Here is a 16,325-nt window from a genome sequence, read left to right as displayed (position 1 = left end):
GCGAAAAGAATTTGGGGAATCATTCTCATAGAAGTTACTGTTTGAGCTGATACTAAAGTACTGATATTTCCATGAGTAAGAATAAATACGGAATAGAAAATTCTGAGGGGGGAAAAATCTCACAGGAACTGCTTTAATTTTAGGATGATATTTGGCTAAATTGCATTATCTTTCCACCTTTTCTTTTTTTTAAAAGTCGTATTAGAAAAACACTTTGAGAAAGTGCAGAGGGGAGTGCCTAAAACATAGTAGGTGCTTAAAAAATACTTGTTGAATGAATAAATGTAATTAGTCTGGATATAAGAGCTTATAGGGGAATAAATGGGCACATTGTGGAGAATTTTGAGCTATGGTATAATGCCATCCCCCCCCGCGCCCGGCCACAGGGTTATGGCTGGGACCAGATTAGAGAATAGAACTTAGAATATCTTGAACTTTTAAAATGTTCTGTGAGATCTATTTCTGAGGAAGTGAAAGAAGTTCATCAAGTAAGGTTGTAAGTTTCTAGTCTAATTTGAAAGCATATATTCTTTACTTCTTTTCTGCTAAGACATTATGTGTAAGTATTTTGAAAGTTGAAAGTATTCTCATGTTTTTATATCTGTATGTAAACTTTTTTGCCTGTACTTTTTCCTCTGCCTGATGACATCTTTCGCACTTTCTCAGTCCCTTTCTTCCTGTGAATCAGTTGCTACTCATCTTGAAGTTTCCATTTAGCCATCACTTTTTTTTTTAGGAAGTTTATTCTAAAATCCTAAGACTGATGTTTTTCTTTATGCCCCCACATTCTGGTACTTACTGGACTAGATTGCAGTTGTCTGTTTTGTCTGTATTCTCCACTAGATCATAAATTTCTGTGTCCACAATGGTGTTCATTGTTTTCTATCCTGTAGCACGATGCTTGGCCATTGTTTGTTGGAGATAAGTAAATAAAAGGCAATCTTAGACTAAAGTGTGCTTTTTTAACCTACAGATTCATTGTTTTAAACATCTGTCTTAAAATACAGCTTAAGAAATGTTTTAGGTGCAATAGGTAGCCACTGACTAACCATTACCTCCAAAGTTTTAGAATGATCATTGGAAATTAAACAGTGTTTCTTTTTTACATAAAGGATTGCTTCAAGGTGGTTTCGACTATGTTGCAGCAAGATGGCCACCAAGTCATTTCCTCCTGTTGTTTTTCATGAACTCAGTTACGGTTATGACATTGTAATTGTTGAGGTTCTAAGAAAAACTCAACCATAAGAATTAGGAGTTTTTGAGGAATGAAATTAAACAAAAGTGATTGACCATGGAGGTAGGAATTTGTTAGCCTCCTGCTGGTAGGTATTACACCTTTTCTTTTCTTCCTCCTCTCTTTTCCTCATTTTTCCTTCTGCCACTTTTTAAAAAAATTTTTGAACATGTTTGATTAGTGCATAACGTTTTTGGAGAGGGTGTGGCTTTTTCTGCTCTTCCCTCTCTGTTATCTAGGGTAAAGGGAGTTAAGGGTAATAAGAACGAGGCTATCTTAGTTGAGTGCCTTTTAATATAAACTTTTGCCTATGTAAACATTGTGCTTGTTCCCATCTTTCCTATATTAGTCTTTCAGCAGACTGAATTTTTGGTGGGTGGGTCACATAGCAGTGCTTTTCTTTTCTTTTAAAGATTTTATTTATTTATTTGACAGAGAGAGATCACAAGTAGGCAGAGAGGCAGGCAGAGAGAGAGAGAGAGGAGGAAGCAGGCTCCCGGCTGAGCAGAGAGCCTGATGCGGGACTCGATCCCAGGCTTAAACCACTGAGCCACCCAGGCACCCAGCAGTGCTTTTCTTAAGAAATACTTTCAGGGTTAAAACCTCTTGGACTCTGTAAATATGCACTTGGAACAAAAGGAAATAGAATTTCTACGCTTGGTTTGAGTTACTTTGCTCTGAGATACATAACTAAATACATGATATTTTCCTGAACACATGAATATACTCAAGATACCTAACACATACACGTAAGCATTACATACACCTACCATTTACATAAGCAGTTTTTCCTCAGGTTTAAGTGGTTTAGTTGGTCTAGAGTGAGGACATTTGAGGAGTCTTACAGGGGTATATTAAACCTGTTGCGCTTATTAGTCTAGTGGTTGTTCGAATGAATTTACTAGTGACCAAACTTTAATCTCTCTGCATTCACTTTTCTTAACCATCAGCTCAGACTGAATGACTGTAAGAACTCTGTTGAAAGGAAATATGGGGGCTTTAAGGGATGTATGCTAGTTTTAGCAAATCTTTTGTGTCATACGACCTTGAAATAACCAGTTCAATTTCAGAAAGGACAAACATGTATAAGAAAATCTGATTAGCATCTTTGAGAATTACAAAAAACACTTTCAGAGTTTGTAATATGGTCAGACACAGAATCCCAGGTGATTTAGGTGACAGAAGAGATTTCTTGGCAAGTAGGTATCTGCATATACATTTCTGTGTAAGAACTCTGGTGCCTGTCAGTGAAGAGGAAGAGCATTGTGGAAAGTAAAAGTGAACTGGGAACTTCAATTTAGTTTCCTTTTTAAAAGGAAGTATGTTGATGGTGACACTTTTTATTGTTTTTTACTATAGTAGACAGTTTCCATTTAGGAATGTCAGGTTAGTTTTAAGTAATTGTATAGTTTGAATGAAGTATCTGTCTATATTCACTGCCAGGTGGTATCTCATTACATAGATTTCTGCATTATTTTCCTGTCGGGAGAGACAAACTAAAAGCACAAAAGCCTCTATAAGACCCCTCAAAAGTCTTTTACCAATATACAATATGACGTTATAAATATAAACAATTAATGTTATTTCAAGTTTAAAAGTAATATGATTTCTGGGGCGCCTGGGTGGCTCAGTGGGTTAAAGCCTCTGCCTTCAGCTCAGGTCATGATCCCAGGGTCCTGGGATCTAGCCCCACATTGGGCTCTCTGCTCAGCGGGGAGCCTGCTTCTTCCTCCTCTCTCTCTCTGCCTGCCTCTCTGCCTACTTGTGCTGTCAAATAAATAAATAAAATCTTAAAAAAAAAAAGTAATATGATTTCTGCAACTTGTCCAACTTGTCTCTTTTATTTATTGTTGACTTTTTAAAATATATAACATCATCTTGGATGGTATGATATCTTAGATAAACTGATTATGTAGTTTCTATTGAAATCAAGGGACTCTGTATCTGCCTGTAAGTTTTCTCAACTTTAAGAAACAAAACGAAGAACATTGTGGGGGGAAAAGCGAGGAAAACTGAGAAACAAAATGTTAGCTATAGAGAATAAACTGATGATTGCCAGAGGTGTGGTGAGCCAGGGGATGAGTGGGATGGGAGAAATAGGTGATGGGGATTAAGGAGTACCCTAGTGATGAGCACCAGGTGACCTATGAAGTATTGAATCACTATATTGTATACCTGAAACTAATATTGCACTGTATGTAACTAACTAGAATTTAAATGAAAACTAGGGGAAAAATAAAAAAAAAACTGGGGGAAAAATTACGAGGCTAGCTGAGAAAAATACATTATACTTATTAAATTTCCTATTTTCTTTTCCCTACCTCCTTAAAAGAAAAAGTAGGGGTACTTTACTTTCAAATAGGAGAACATTAGATACTTAATAAAGTGCTATATTTGCAACATTTAAGTCACAGTATCTCAAATGAATACTTTCTTCCTCATTCCTCCAAAGAACATATCCACTGGAGAAAGAATGGGGCTCTTAGAGGGTTTTCTTCTGGAGTTGCCAGGAGAAATGAAGAATTTCTAGTGTGTGAACACAATGGCATCGCCAGACCCACTTAATATGTATGATCTGTAATGTTCAAAAGAATTTTGGGAAAAGAAATTTTCTCTTAAAAACAAGGATTTTGGGGCACCTGGTGGCTCAGTGGGTTGAGCCTCTGCCTTCAGCTCAGGTCATGATCTCAGGGTTCCTGGGATGGAGCTCCACATAGGGCTCTCTGCTCAGCAGGGACCCTGCTTCCCCCACCCTCTCTCTGCCTGCCTACTATGTGATCTCTTTCTGTGTGTCTGTAAAAGAAATAAATAAAATCTTTTTTTTTAAAGATTTTATTTTTTTATTTATTTGACAAGTGAGATCACAAGCAGGCAGAGAGAGAGAGAGCGAGAGAGAGGGAGAGAGGTGGAAGCAGGCTCCCTGCTGAGCACAGAGCCTGATGTGGGGCTGGATCCCAGTACCCCAGGATCATGACCTGAGCCGAAGGCAGAGGCTTTAACCTACTGAGCCACCCAGGTGCCCCAGAAATAAATAAAATCTAAAAAAAAAAAAAAAAAAAAAAAAACAAACACAAAGATTTCACAGATACAAAGATTGGTTTCTGTGGTTGTCTTTCCAGATTTTGCTGGAAGGTGAAACAAGACTGGGGAATGGAAGGTAATTGGAGCTTAGGTGATCTACAAATTAATCATCCATTAGGCCACAGTCATAAAATTGGGATTTTCATTGATGAAATTGTATTAATCTGTCCTGTAGTCTTTCATATGTATATATAATTTTATATGTATTATTTAATCTAATAACAATATCAAGCCAGCTTCTATGAGGTAGATACTGTCATTATATGCCTTTAATAGAGGAGAAAACTGAGGCTCAGAAATTAAGTCATTGCCCCCACTTGCAGAGCGAGGTGGCAGAGCTACAATTCAAACAGAAGCAGGGTGCCTCCAGAGTCTTCATCATTATGCAATTATAGCCTATGTAGTAGTATTTTTATATTTTTCTTTGAAGGAGTTTAGGACAATATGTAATTTATTCTGAGGCTGAGATGGAGATTGTTTCCCATATTTCGTAAGTGATGATGATAAGGTAACAAAATGTAGAGGCTTGACAAGAGTCGTGGAGGTTTCTTGTTAAGTCTTCATCTTACCAGTTGGTTTAGCCTCTTCTGAAGATGTTTGGGAGTTGTGGGTGTAGCCATCTTTCTTTGAGCTCTGTCAATCTCAGTTATTTTCATATAATTTTTAGACCTGGCTAGAAGTCCTCAAAGATCAGAACTTGTTTATTACTGACACTGAAGTAGAATTCTTTTTTTTTTTTTTTTAACATTGGTAGGGAGTTCGAACTAGACTTCTAAAGTTTTTTTCCAGCATTATACTTTATGATTTGACACTTCTTCCTTCATTCAACAAATGCTTTTAAGATTAATATTACTATGCGCCAGGTATATCCTGAGAAGTTAAAATTGCCGTAACTGTAATAAGCAGAGTAACAAATTTACTTTGGTTAATGGTGACCATAGATAATTGGTAGTCTCATGTTGCACTCAGAATATCTTCATACCCCAATACAATACCAGTTATTCTGTGTTCCTTAGAGGTATTTTAGATTCAGTTGCATTTCTTGTTGTAGTGGTTGTTGTTTTTTAACTTAGTTGAAAACTGTCACCAGCAAAACTACTCTTAACGAGATATAATAAGACTTTGATTTTAAAGATTGTCAAGAAATAGTGGGAATGATTAGATTTTTTTCATTTCCTTGTTCTGTTGCTACTGTACTATGTGTACAAAGTGTAGCATTTTTATTAAATGAATCTTAAACTGATATCCACTAGGGGCATATCTACTCTAGGGGAGTTCACATCTTTGGTATGAGGGTATGTTTTGAGAAGCCATATTCCACATTATTTTTTTTAATATAAAATGAATTTTATTACAAATTTCAGAAAGTTAAAGTAGTAGTTTTTTTGTTGTTGTTGTTTGTCTGGTTTTTTGGCCCCTGGGGTTAAATAGAATCTGTAATGATTCTCAGTGACAAATTGTCATCTTAAGTATTCTGAATTTCCTTGTAGACGAAATTTTAGGTTTATCAAAAAGTTCATGGGTTAAAAAAGGGTTGAGGGACATTGTTTTAAAGACCCAAGGACTAGTGCTCAGTCGATATAGGGCGTAGATTCTATAAATCTGTGAAGTACTTCAAGCAAATCATAGCACATTGGAATTGTGATCTAAAATACTCATTCTAGCTGTGTATCATGATGCTATGTACATTTATAATAAAATTATTTTGCCAAGCATGTTGCTGATATTTTTTATTTCCAAGTTTTTAAATGGGATAAAGAATTGCATATTGTAACATCTTACTTGAAGTGCTTTTCATGCTTTAATAATACATTTAAAATAGCTGTACAGATACATTAAAAATATTCTTGTAAGTATGATTCACTTTAATTTCAAATTAACAGTAGAGATAATTCAGGAAAGTCTGAGTTTTGATTAAAACAATTCAGTTTTTTTGTTTGTTTTGTTTTGTTTTGTTTTTGGTAGAACAGCCAGTGACTTTTAACAGTGGAATTCTAACATTAGAGGATCTGACTCAACTGTATCTGTGCTCATCCAGCCTATTACTGGATTACTTAAAGTCAGTTTATAATCATAATAAATAATTAACTTTTTTTTTTTACTGTAGTTGACGTACAGTGTTACATTAGTTTTAGGTATACAGCACGGTGATTTGACAGATTTATACAATATGCTGTATTCACCACAAGTGTATCTACCATCTGTCACCATAGATTTCTAGTACAATATCATTGACTGTATTAATTATGCTGTGCCTTTTGTTCCCATGACTTACTCATTTCATAACTGGAAGCTTGTATCTCCCACTCCCCTTCACCTGTTTTGCCTGTCCCTGACCCGCCTCACCCCTTTGGCAGTCTTGGTTCTCTGTATTTACAGGTCTGAGTCTCTGGGTTTTTTTGTTTGTTCGTTTTGTTTTATTTTGTTTTTCATTTTTTTAACTTAAATAATTAAAAAGTAAAAATAAAAAATGATGAATTGACATGTTTGCATCATGTGTTTGAAGCTTAATGAGCTTTTGACATAAAGGGAATTACTAGTATTCAAGAAGCAGAGTTTGTTTAAAATCTGTCTTAGGGGCGCCTGTGTGGCTATCCTCAAGCATCTGCCTTCAGCTCCTGTCATGATCCCAGAGTTCTGGGATCAAACCCGAATCTCATCAGGCTCCCTGCTGAGTGGGAAGCCTGCTTCTCCCTCTCCCACTCTTGTGTTCCCTCTCTTGCTGTGTGTCTCTCTCTGTCAAATAAATAAATAAAATCTTCAAAAAAAAAAAAATAAAGTCTGTCTTAAACTGAATACCTGTGTTAAAGCCAGAATCTTACAGAAAGTACAGAGCTAAAAACTAAAAAATCACAAATACATCTTTTATATATCAGTAAAAGGTTTTAGTCAAGTATTTATTATAAATGAGTGATTGTGTAACACCTCATGGCCTTTTGTATCATCTCATGGTCGGTTCACAAGATGGAGATTAAATGAAATTTTAAAATCTTGACATTTGGGTAAAACAGCAGAAATCTAGCAGATAGAAAGTACATAAAAATAGGAGTTTTGCTTATAATTGTTTTTAATTTCTGTCTCTTCACTGTGTAAATCTGCTCTGTGGCATAGCTTCATTGCTTTAGGCAATAAATAATGTACCAATTTTGTATTCTAAGGACATGTCCCATGTATTTTCACAACTAAGTAAATTTCTAAATAAACTTTTTTTTTTTTTTTTTTTTTTTTTTTTAATTTTATTTATTTGACAGCGAGAGACAGGAGATCACAAGTAGGCAGAGAGGCAGGCAGAGAGAGAGAGAGAGGGAAGCAGGCTCCCCGCGGAGCAGAGAGCCCGACGCGGGACTCGACCCCAGGACCCCGAGATCACGACCCGAGCCGAAGGCAGCGGCCCAACCCACTGAGCCACCCAGGCGTGGTGACTTTTAAAATCTCTATTTTTATTACCTTTTAAAGATTTTATTTATTTGAGAGAGTGGACATGAGTTGGGGGAGATGGACAGAGGGAAAGAGAGAAGCAGATTCTGCACTGAGCAGGGAACACAATAGAGGGCTCCATACCAAGACCCCAGGATCATGACCTGAGCTGAAGGGAGACACTTAACCTACTGAGCCACCTTGGCGCCCCTCTGAGTAAACTTTGTCCTGATCATATATGCTTCAATTTTACCTCATCAAAGAACTTTGAATCATCATAAGTCTAAACTTTTACTTTCACATTTAAGAAAAGAGAAAACAGTTCTTGAAAGTTAAATTTACTTGTTAGTAGCCTTAAATATAATGTTTGAACTGAAATTAGAATTTTAGAAGAATGCAGTGTTGATTGTTCTTTGCCTTCTTCCTCTAATACTAACAGTTTATAATTATGTTTTTCCTATTAAGCTGAAGCTTTGTGATTAAATTTTTCATTATTTCATTTCAGTCTTATGCATAAACTTCAAATAAGTGAAAATTCTTTTGATAACTTATCTTTTTTTAAAAAAATAAACTAATGAGTCAAGAATAGTTAGCTTTCCTTACAGCAAGCTTAAAAAAATAGGAGATTTATAAAAATAGTCACAAGACTATAATAGTTTTGACTATTGACTTATGGCTTGATATTAATATATCAGTGCAATATGAATGGTTTATTGTTTTCTGTGAGTGTTTCAAGAAAGATTACAAGTATCAAGGATGAGTTGGGATGACTAACATATTGAAGGTATAAAAATATTTCATAACAATTACTTTGTAGAACTATTACCATGGCCATGTGAAGGTTCCAGTATGTTTCTAATTATGCTTCTGTTTATATTAATCCATGAGTCTTTTATAGGCATAAATTGGTAGCATGGGTGATGCTAGAATTATAACCAGTCATTTAAGAAGATTATCTGATAATATGGTTGGTAGAACATATTTAAAGTGAGAGTAAGAAAGTTAAAGGGACAAAGATATTACTTATTTCCCACATGTTTGTTAAATAGATTTGAAGAATTAAGATCAGATATGTGGTTATGGAGTAAATAATCTTAAAAACCAAAGGGAATAATCAGCTTCATGTTGAAATAGGAAATTAGAACACTAGGCTTTTGAAAGTGTCATTCTATTTTCCTGTTCTAGGGCACAGATACTGAAATGGAATAATAGTTTTATTTTTTTACAGGTATCATGTACCTTGCTTGTTATGTCAAGTGATATACTTAGGATCTTTAGCATAGAGAGAGGTAGTAATTGTTTCCATATGTCCATCATATTCTTACTTTTCTAAATAAAGATTTGATTGTAATAACTGCTTATATCTTGACCAGATAGACAGTCCTGGAGGTAGAAGATGGACAGAAATGGAAGAGGTTCATATGTGAGATGATTAGCCCTGAGTTTATAGAAAAAATTAAAAACTGAGTAAATGATTTTTTTTTTTTTTGAGAGACTGAGAAGTTAAAAACAATTGAGTTAAAATTGGAATAATCTACCAAGAGTAAAAGGTAAATGTTTAAGTTATACTTAGGTATTTGAAACCTCTAGTAGTAAGTTTTTCAACTACCACTATTAATTTTATAGTTGCTGTTTGTATTTTAATCACAACTCTTTTTTCCCTCAGGTGGTATCATGGAAAACTTGATAGAACTATAGCCGAAGAACGCCTAAGGCAGGCAGGGAAGTCTGGCAGTTACCTTATAAGAGAGAGTGATCGGAGGCCAGGGTCCTTTGTACTTTCATTTCTTAGCCAGACAAATGTTGTCAACCATTTTAGGTAAGTCTTTATTTCTAATATGAGGCTAAATAATATAGTGACTTTGCTGTAGTGTTCTTAAATATACCTGCTTTAATAAGGATGAATGTTTCATTGATATTTAAATGATGGGGAAAGTGATTTGTTTTCAATTATGTGATTTAATCAGAAGATTATAGAGTAGATATTATTGAATGATTGTTTTTTTGTTTAAAAATATTATTGGGCACTACAGTGCTAATCTCTAATTACCTCTTTTAAAGTATAAATAATTATGAAGAAACTTTGAGTGGTAAAGCAGAAATAAAGGAAATGTGTATTTTTAGACTACAGAGTAACAAAATATAGGAAACAAAGAGTCAAGATGTGTGCCCTCTAATTCATTTTGCTTCACTGTTCTGAAATTTCTTTGCAAACATTCATGTCAAAGGTATGTAGATTTTTCAAGTACAGATGCCAAAGTCTGCATGAATATACATATCTATATTATTGTCTTCTATTTCATTTTTATGGGAGACATTGAAAAAAAAATCATATATTGCCTATCATGGTAACTGATAAATGTATATACGCCCTTGACTTTCAGATTTTAAGATAAGTTGTAAGAGTACTTTATACTGCACATAGAATGTGGAATTATTATAATACTCTAAATATTTTTAGATCTGTAAGCTACTTTTAGCCAGAGAAACTTATTAAAATTGATGTTTAGTCTTAAATATGAACAGTGAGCAGAGGTATCTGAAGATGGATTTATCAATATTGCAGTGAATTATGTAATGGGGTTTGTAAGTCAGATATGTATTTCATATCTATCACATGTATGCGTATGTAATTTTAGAAGTAACCTTAGGTAAATTTGCATTGGCAGATATTAGTAAGTGGTATTTTAATATAAGGATATAGTTTAAGGAAGAATTGACAATTAGGGATGTATAATTTCTTTAGAAATTGGTCTCTAAAATTGGCTCTGAAGGTTTTTGTTATACTGTATTTTTTTCCTGTACAAATAGGATTATTGCTATGTGTGGAGATTACTACATTGGTGGAAGACGTTTTTCTTCACTGTCAGACTTAATAGGTTATTACAGTCATGTTTCCTGTTTGCTTAAAGGAGAAAAATTGCTTTATCCAGTTGCACCACCAGAGGCAAGTAAAATTTAAATACAGTATTTTTCAAAAATTTATAATTTCACTTTACTAATGAGGTTAGCTCTTGTTCAGTTTCTTATGGTATTTATTAAAATTTAAGAAATATGTGTTGTTTTAAATTTTAATTCTGGTTGTACTGTCAGCAAAACTGATATCCTTTTCAAAAAAAGAAAAATTTTCAGTAAGTTTGTATTTAAGTTGCTAGATTTTTTTTTAAATTAATACTGTATGATGATAGCTTAACAAATATTTTTAAGTGAATGAGCAGTAATGACTGATAACATAGTACTAATCCTGCAGTTGCTGCAAGATTCTGAAACGCCTTTTAAATCATCAGAGAAAAGTTAATTTATATGTTCCATGTAGTTCATTTAAAATTAAATGGCTACTCATATTACTTGATAAAATCATTGGTTATACAGCTAAAAGAATTTAAAAAAAAATCAGAAATAAGAGTATTTCTAGGCTTTGAGTATTTAGAACCTTACTAAAAACAATTTGAGTGATCCTGTGTTCATAATGTGGATTTTTGTTGTTTTAAACTTTATGTGAATATACCTAATTTGACTTTGACATAAAAAGGTTATTTATCTTCTGTAAATCTTTTTTTTCTTATTACTAGCCAGTAGAAGATAGAAGGCGTGTTCGAGCCATTCTACCATACACAAAGGTTCCAGACACTGATGAAATAAGGTATTTTAGACTGTATTCTCATTTATAGGCATTTGAAATAGGCATTTGACAGACTTTGAAAACTTAACTACTCTTGCGCTGGGAAGGTCTTGGACGTTGAGGAAATAGCATGTAGCAGGCTAGCAGGTACCTGTAGTATTGAGTTCATCATTCCTGTACTTCTGTGTTTGGCTTGTTTGTTCAGCGGGCACCTGGGTGGCTCAGTGGATTAAGCCGCTGCCTTCGGCTCAGGTCATGATCTCAGGGTCCTGGGATCGAGCCCCACATCGGGCTCTCTGCTCCGCAGGGAGCCTGCTTCCTCCTCTCTCTCTGCCTGCCTCTCTGCCTACTTGTGATCTCTCTCTCTGTCAAATAAATAAATAAAATCTTTAAAAAAAAAAAAGTTTTAAGAATATGGATTTGGATCAGAGTGGCTGGCCACAGTGAAGATGACAGGTGAAAAAAATTCAGATTTTATTAGGCTGTCTTTGACAATGTAAGGATAATTGTTATATTCTGTACTCTATATTACTCCATGGCATCTATGTCTCAACTGTAATTTGTACATAAATGATGACTAAACTTCTATTTTACGTGATGAGTGAATGGTTTAAGTGTGGCATAGAACTACAGAACATGATTATTTAAAAATTATTTTTATATAATTTGATTTATATATAACTTATTATTATTATTTTAAAGATTTTATTTATTTATTTGAGAGACAGAGATCACAAGTAGGCAGAGAGGCAGGCAGAGAGAGAGGGGAAAGCAGGCTCCCTGCTGAGCAGAGAGTGCGATGGGGGGGTTCCATCGCAGGACCCTGGGATCATGACCTGAGCCGAAGGCAGAGGCTTTGACCCACTGAGCCACCCAGGGGCCCCAGCTTATTTTTATTATTTTTGTATAACCTGATGTTTGATAATCAGTAAATTATCAGTGTCTTCCTATAAGCTACTTTGCAATAGAAAATTTGTTTATTACTGGTAAATGTTTACTGATTCTGGTATACAGCTTCTCACTGAAGTCAACAGCAGCATTTAAAACAGTAACTTTAGGAGGTACTGCAGTTTCTGGAAATGTGGTATTTTAAAAAATAAAGATTCAAATATCTGGAATCTCAGAATAAGGATTCTGTTTTTATATGATTGTCCACAAAATAACAGCTTCTCATTTAGTTTTTATTGGCATACCTTTATTTGTGATCTAAGCAGGAAAAGCCAGTGAAAGAAAGGGAAGGAATGAATTGTATACAATAAAGAACAACAGTGGTAAACTACCAGTTGAGGAATTTTGAATAACTTGTAAATTCCTAGTATATCCTCTAGGACAGCAGTGCTCAAAGTGTGATCCGTGTAACCTTGGGGATCCTTGAGATCCATTTAGAGAATTCAAGAGAGCAGAGCTGTTTTCTTGATAAGACTAAGATAAAGTTTGCCCTTTTCACTGTGACATTTACACTGATGGTACAAAAGCAACAAGCAGTGAAAGTATTAGTGTCTTAGCACAAATCAAGGCAGTGGTAGCAAAGTGTACTGTTCTTCATGCCACACACTTGGAAGTAAACAGTACAAAAGTTTCCCCTCAAATTTCTTGATGAGATCATAAAAGGTACTTTTCTAAATCTCAATCATTTTAGTATTCTGTATGGTGAATACCTTTTTAATCTTCTGGGAGATGAAGAAAACTGGTGCCTCTTTTTAATATTCTGTGTGATGAAATGGGAAATACGCACAAAATCTTGAGGAGAGCAGTGAGTTGAGAGCCGAGCTAGCTTCTGCTTTTGTGCATACCATTTGTGCTTAAGACTCACAGGCAAACTATCCAACAATGGTTACTCAGGCCAGAGTATTTGACCTTCTTTTTTTCTTTTAAGGAGTGAGTCTGTTACTTCAGGGGAAATGAGTGGCAGTATTTGTTGCCAGTGACAAAATTTGAGCTTGCAAGCAAAAATGAAAATTTTGGAAACTGCTGTCAGGAGTTTCACAGCTTCCCACACAGTCCCTGATTTTTCTGATGAGATTGGTGGTGATATTAAAGAATGTGACATTTTGATTGTGTAAAATGTACTTATATCTGGGTGATCTGCATAGCTCAGTGAACCAGTATCTTCTAAATGATCGAAGCATGCTGTTAAAGAATTATGTCTGGGTAAAGGTCCATTCAAAGTGCAAGCTGGACAAATAGATCATACTGAAATGGGGTACAGAAAGCTCATTGATGCAGTTTTCGATTCCTTAATACAACTAACCTTCAAGTACCAATTGTTGAGTTTTTCATAGCATAGCTATAATTATCTGAGAGGCTATTAAAATACTCACTCCTTTCACAGCTACAAATTTTTGTGAAACCAGATTTTTCTTCATATACTTCAAACAAAAAAAAAATTGAAAAAACAGATTGAATGTAGAAAGAAAAGAATCTGGCTGTTTACAATTAAGCCAGATGTTGAGAGTTGCAAAAATGTAAAACAATATTCTCACAAAACTTGTAAAAAATAATAATTTTTTTTTAAAGATTTTATTTATTTATTTGACAGAGATCACAAGGAGACAGAGAGGCAGGCAGAGAGAGAGAGGAGGAGGAAGCAGGCTCCCTGCTGAGCAGAGAGCCCAATGTGGGGCTCGATCCCAGGACCCTGGGATCATGACCTGAGCTGAAGGCAGAGGCTTTAACCCACTGAGCCACTCAGGTGCCCCCCAAAATAATAATTTTTTATATTCTTTATGTTACTGTGTGATGGGGTATATTTTTTTTAAAAACATTTATATTTTAAATTCCAATATGGTAAATATTAATAGATAAAAATATAAATAAAGGTTTTTTAGGGTATCAATTTTTAAGTATATAAAGGAGTCCTGAGAGACCTTCAGAACTGCCTACTACTGGTTTAGGAAGATGAAAATTTAAACATGTATAGGAATATATAAGTTTTAATTTGATCATATAAATATATGTGAATGTATGAGTCCTTAAAAATTTGTACATATCTGTGAAGTTTTTGTTTTGTTTTGTTTTAGGTAAAAACATCTGAAGATTAATGAGACTTAATAAGGCATTTTAACTTTTATTTGGGAAAAATGCAAAATAAAGAATGTTATGATTATATTGTTATAACCTTTTTAAATATTTTGTTATAACAAATGATTATATTGTTATAACATATTGTTATAACCTTTTTATTTTAAATTTTTTTGTTTGCATCACATATTTAGTGTTCTAGCAACAACATAAGTCAAATTTAAAAAAATTCTCTTCTGGGGCGCCTGGGTGGCTCAGTGGATTAAGCCGCTGCCTTCGGCTCAGGTCATGATCTCAGGGTCCTGGGATCGAGCCCCGCATCGGGCTCTCTGCTCCACGGGGAGCCTGCTTCCTCCTCTCTCTCTGCCTGCCTCTCTGCCTACTTGTGATCTCTCTCTCTGTCAAATAAATAAATAAAATCTTTAAAAAAATAAAAAATAAAAAAATTCTCTTCTGACTTTTTTTTTTTGATCAAGAAATGAAGCTTATCACTTCTCATTTCTGTATTTTTGTCCATATATACTATTCTTTTACTCAAAATTATCTTTTTTATTTTTATTTTTTTTTCATAATTTTTTTTTAATGTAGTTATTTAGGAGAGTGATTCTAGAAAGAAGTAGTTTATTTGGTTAAGTAGTAATGTCTCCTGCCAGTCAGCTAATGAAATATTGGTCACTGTTAACAAGGGTTGTAGAACCAAGATAGAATGCAGTATTACGTACTCATCCAAATAGAAATCATCTGAAGTGTTGTGTATAAGTTTTTAGTCTTGAACCTGTCCAGGAAACAGTGAAGCTTGAGATATTCTGGTGGAAAACAGTTTTCAGAAGTATGAAAAGAGATTACTTAATGGAACTTTGGTTTGTGAAATTTAGAGGAAACTTGTTTAAAAAATATGCGATGTGAATATAGATAGAGGGTTAATAGCAGCAGCCAGTCAATCTTGAAACTTTGAACGCTGGGAGGCATTCATTCAGGCTTAAAATGAAGCGTTCAGCGAATTACTGATGTTGAAAAATGGCATCAGTATAAAACTTACTCCTCCTGCAATTTTGTGGAGGTTGAAAACGTATAGGTTCCAAGGAAAAGAAACTAGTTTGTGTATGCATCTCTCTACTCAGAAATTGTTAACAAAAAAGAGCATGCATGCATTCTCCTATCCTTTGATACCACTTTCAGAGAAAGAGTGCTTGCTATGTTGTATCATGGATGTGTTAAGTGAATTAAATAAACATTAATGATTTTTATGAGAAAAATGTTGATTTTCATAAACATCTGCTGAAAAGTCTAATTGTGCTTACTTAAAAGTTTTTCTAAAGTAGCTGTATCTTGTGTATAGGTAATGAGCGAATTATATTATGATTTTATAACTTACATCTGAAAGAGTAATTACATGGAAGCTTAAATTTTTAAATTCAGTTTTCTTAGAGTTATAGCCTAAAACCTATAATACATATATAATTACTGTTTACACAAATTTTAATTTGAATTTAAGAGTAATCCAATAATGTAGATAGTGCAGATACCATTATTAAATCCATTTTACAACACGAGGGAATAAGATTCAGATTGTTAAGTGTCTTCAGAGCTTTATATTTAGGTGATGCCAAAAAACAGGACAAAAATCCAGGGTATTTGACTTTAATTTCTTGCATTTCCAATATCATATTATCTCTGTAGTATGGTACATGATTACTCAAATTTCCATAAAATTTTAATTCAATTTTAATAACTTCATAATTGCTATTTTCAGTTTCCTAAAAGGAGATATGTTTATTGTTCATAATGAATTAGAAGATGGATGGATGTGGGTTACAAATCTACGAACAGATGAACAGGGTCTTATTGTTGAGGACCTAGTGGAAGAGGTGGTAAGTTTTGTTCTTCTCCTATCACTCTCAATTTTAAATATTCCGTACATTTTTGGAACTTATCTGTAATCAGGAGAAA

General features: G+C 34.3%; 1 protein-coding gene across 1 annotated transcript in view; it reads left to right on the top strand.

Moving 5' to 3' along the window:
- The window catches only part of RASA1 (RAS p21 protein activator 1), a 113,072-nt gene that overhangs the window by 43,779 nt on the left and 52,968 nt on the right, over positions 1-16,325 (top strand). Inside the window, exons 2-5 of the mRNA XM_045998771.1 lie at positions 9,399-9,551; positions 10,544-10,679; positions 11,305-11,375; positions 16,129-16,246. Coding sequence (XP_045854727.1) covers positions 9,399-9,551; positions 10,544-10,679; positions 11,305-11,375; positions 16,129-16,246 — 478 coding nt within the window. The remainder of the gene's footprint in view (positions 1-9,398; positions 9,552-10,543; positions 10,680-11,304; positions 11,376-16,128; positions 16,247-16,325) is intronic.

Source organism: Meles meles, chromosome 3 (assembly GCF_922984935.1).
Source record: "Meles meles chromosome 3, mMelMel3.1 paternal haplotype, whole genome shotgun sequence".
NCBI lineage: Eukaryota > Metazoa > Chordata > Mammalia > Carnivora > Mustelidae > Meles > Meles meles.
Note: the sequence above shows the minus strand (reverse complement) of the source record. Positions and strands in the feature narration are given on the sequence as shown.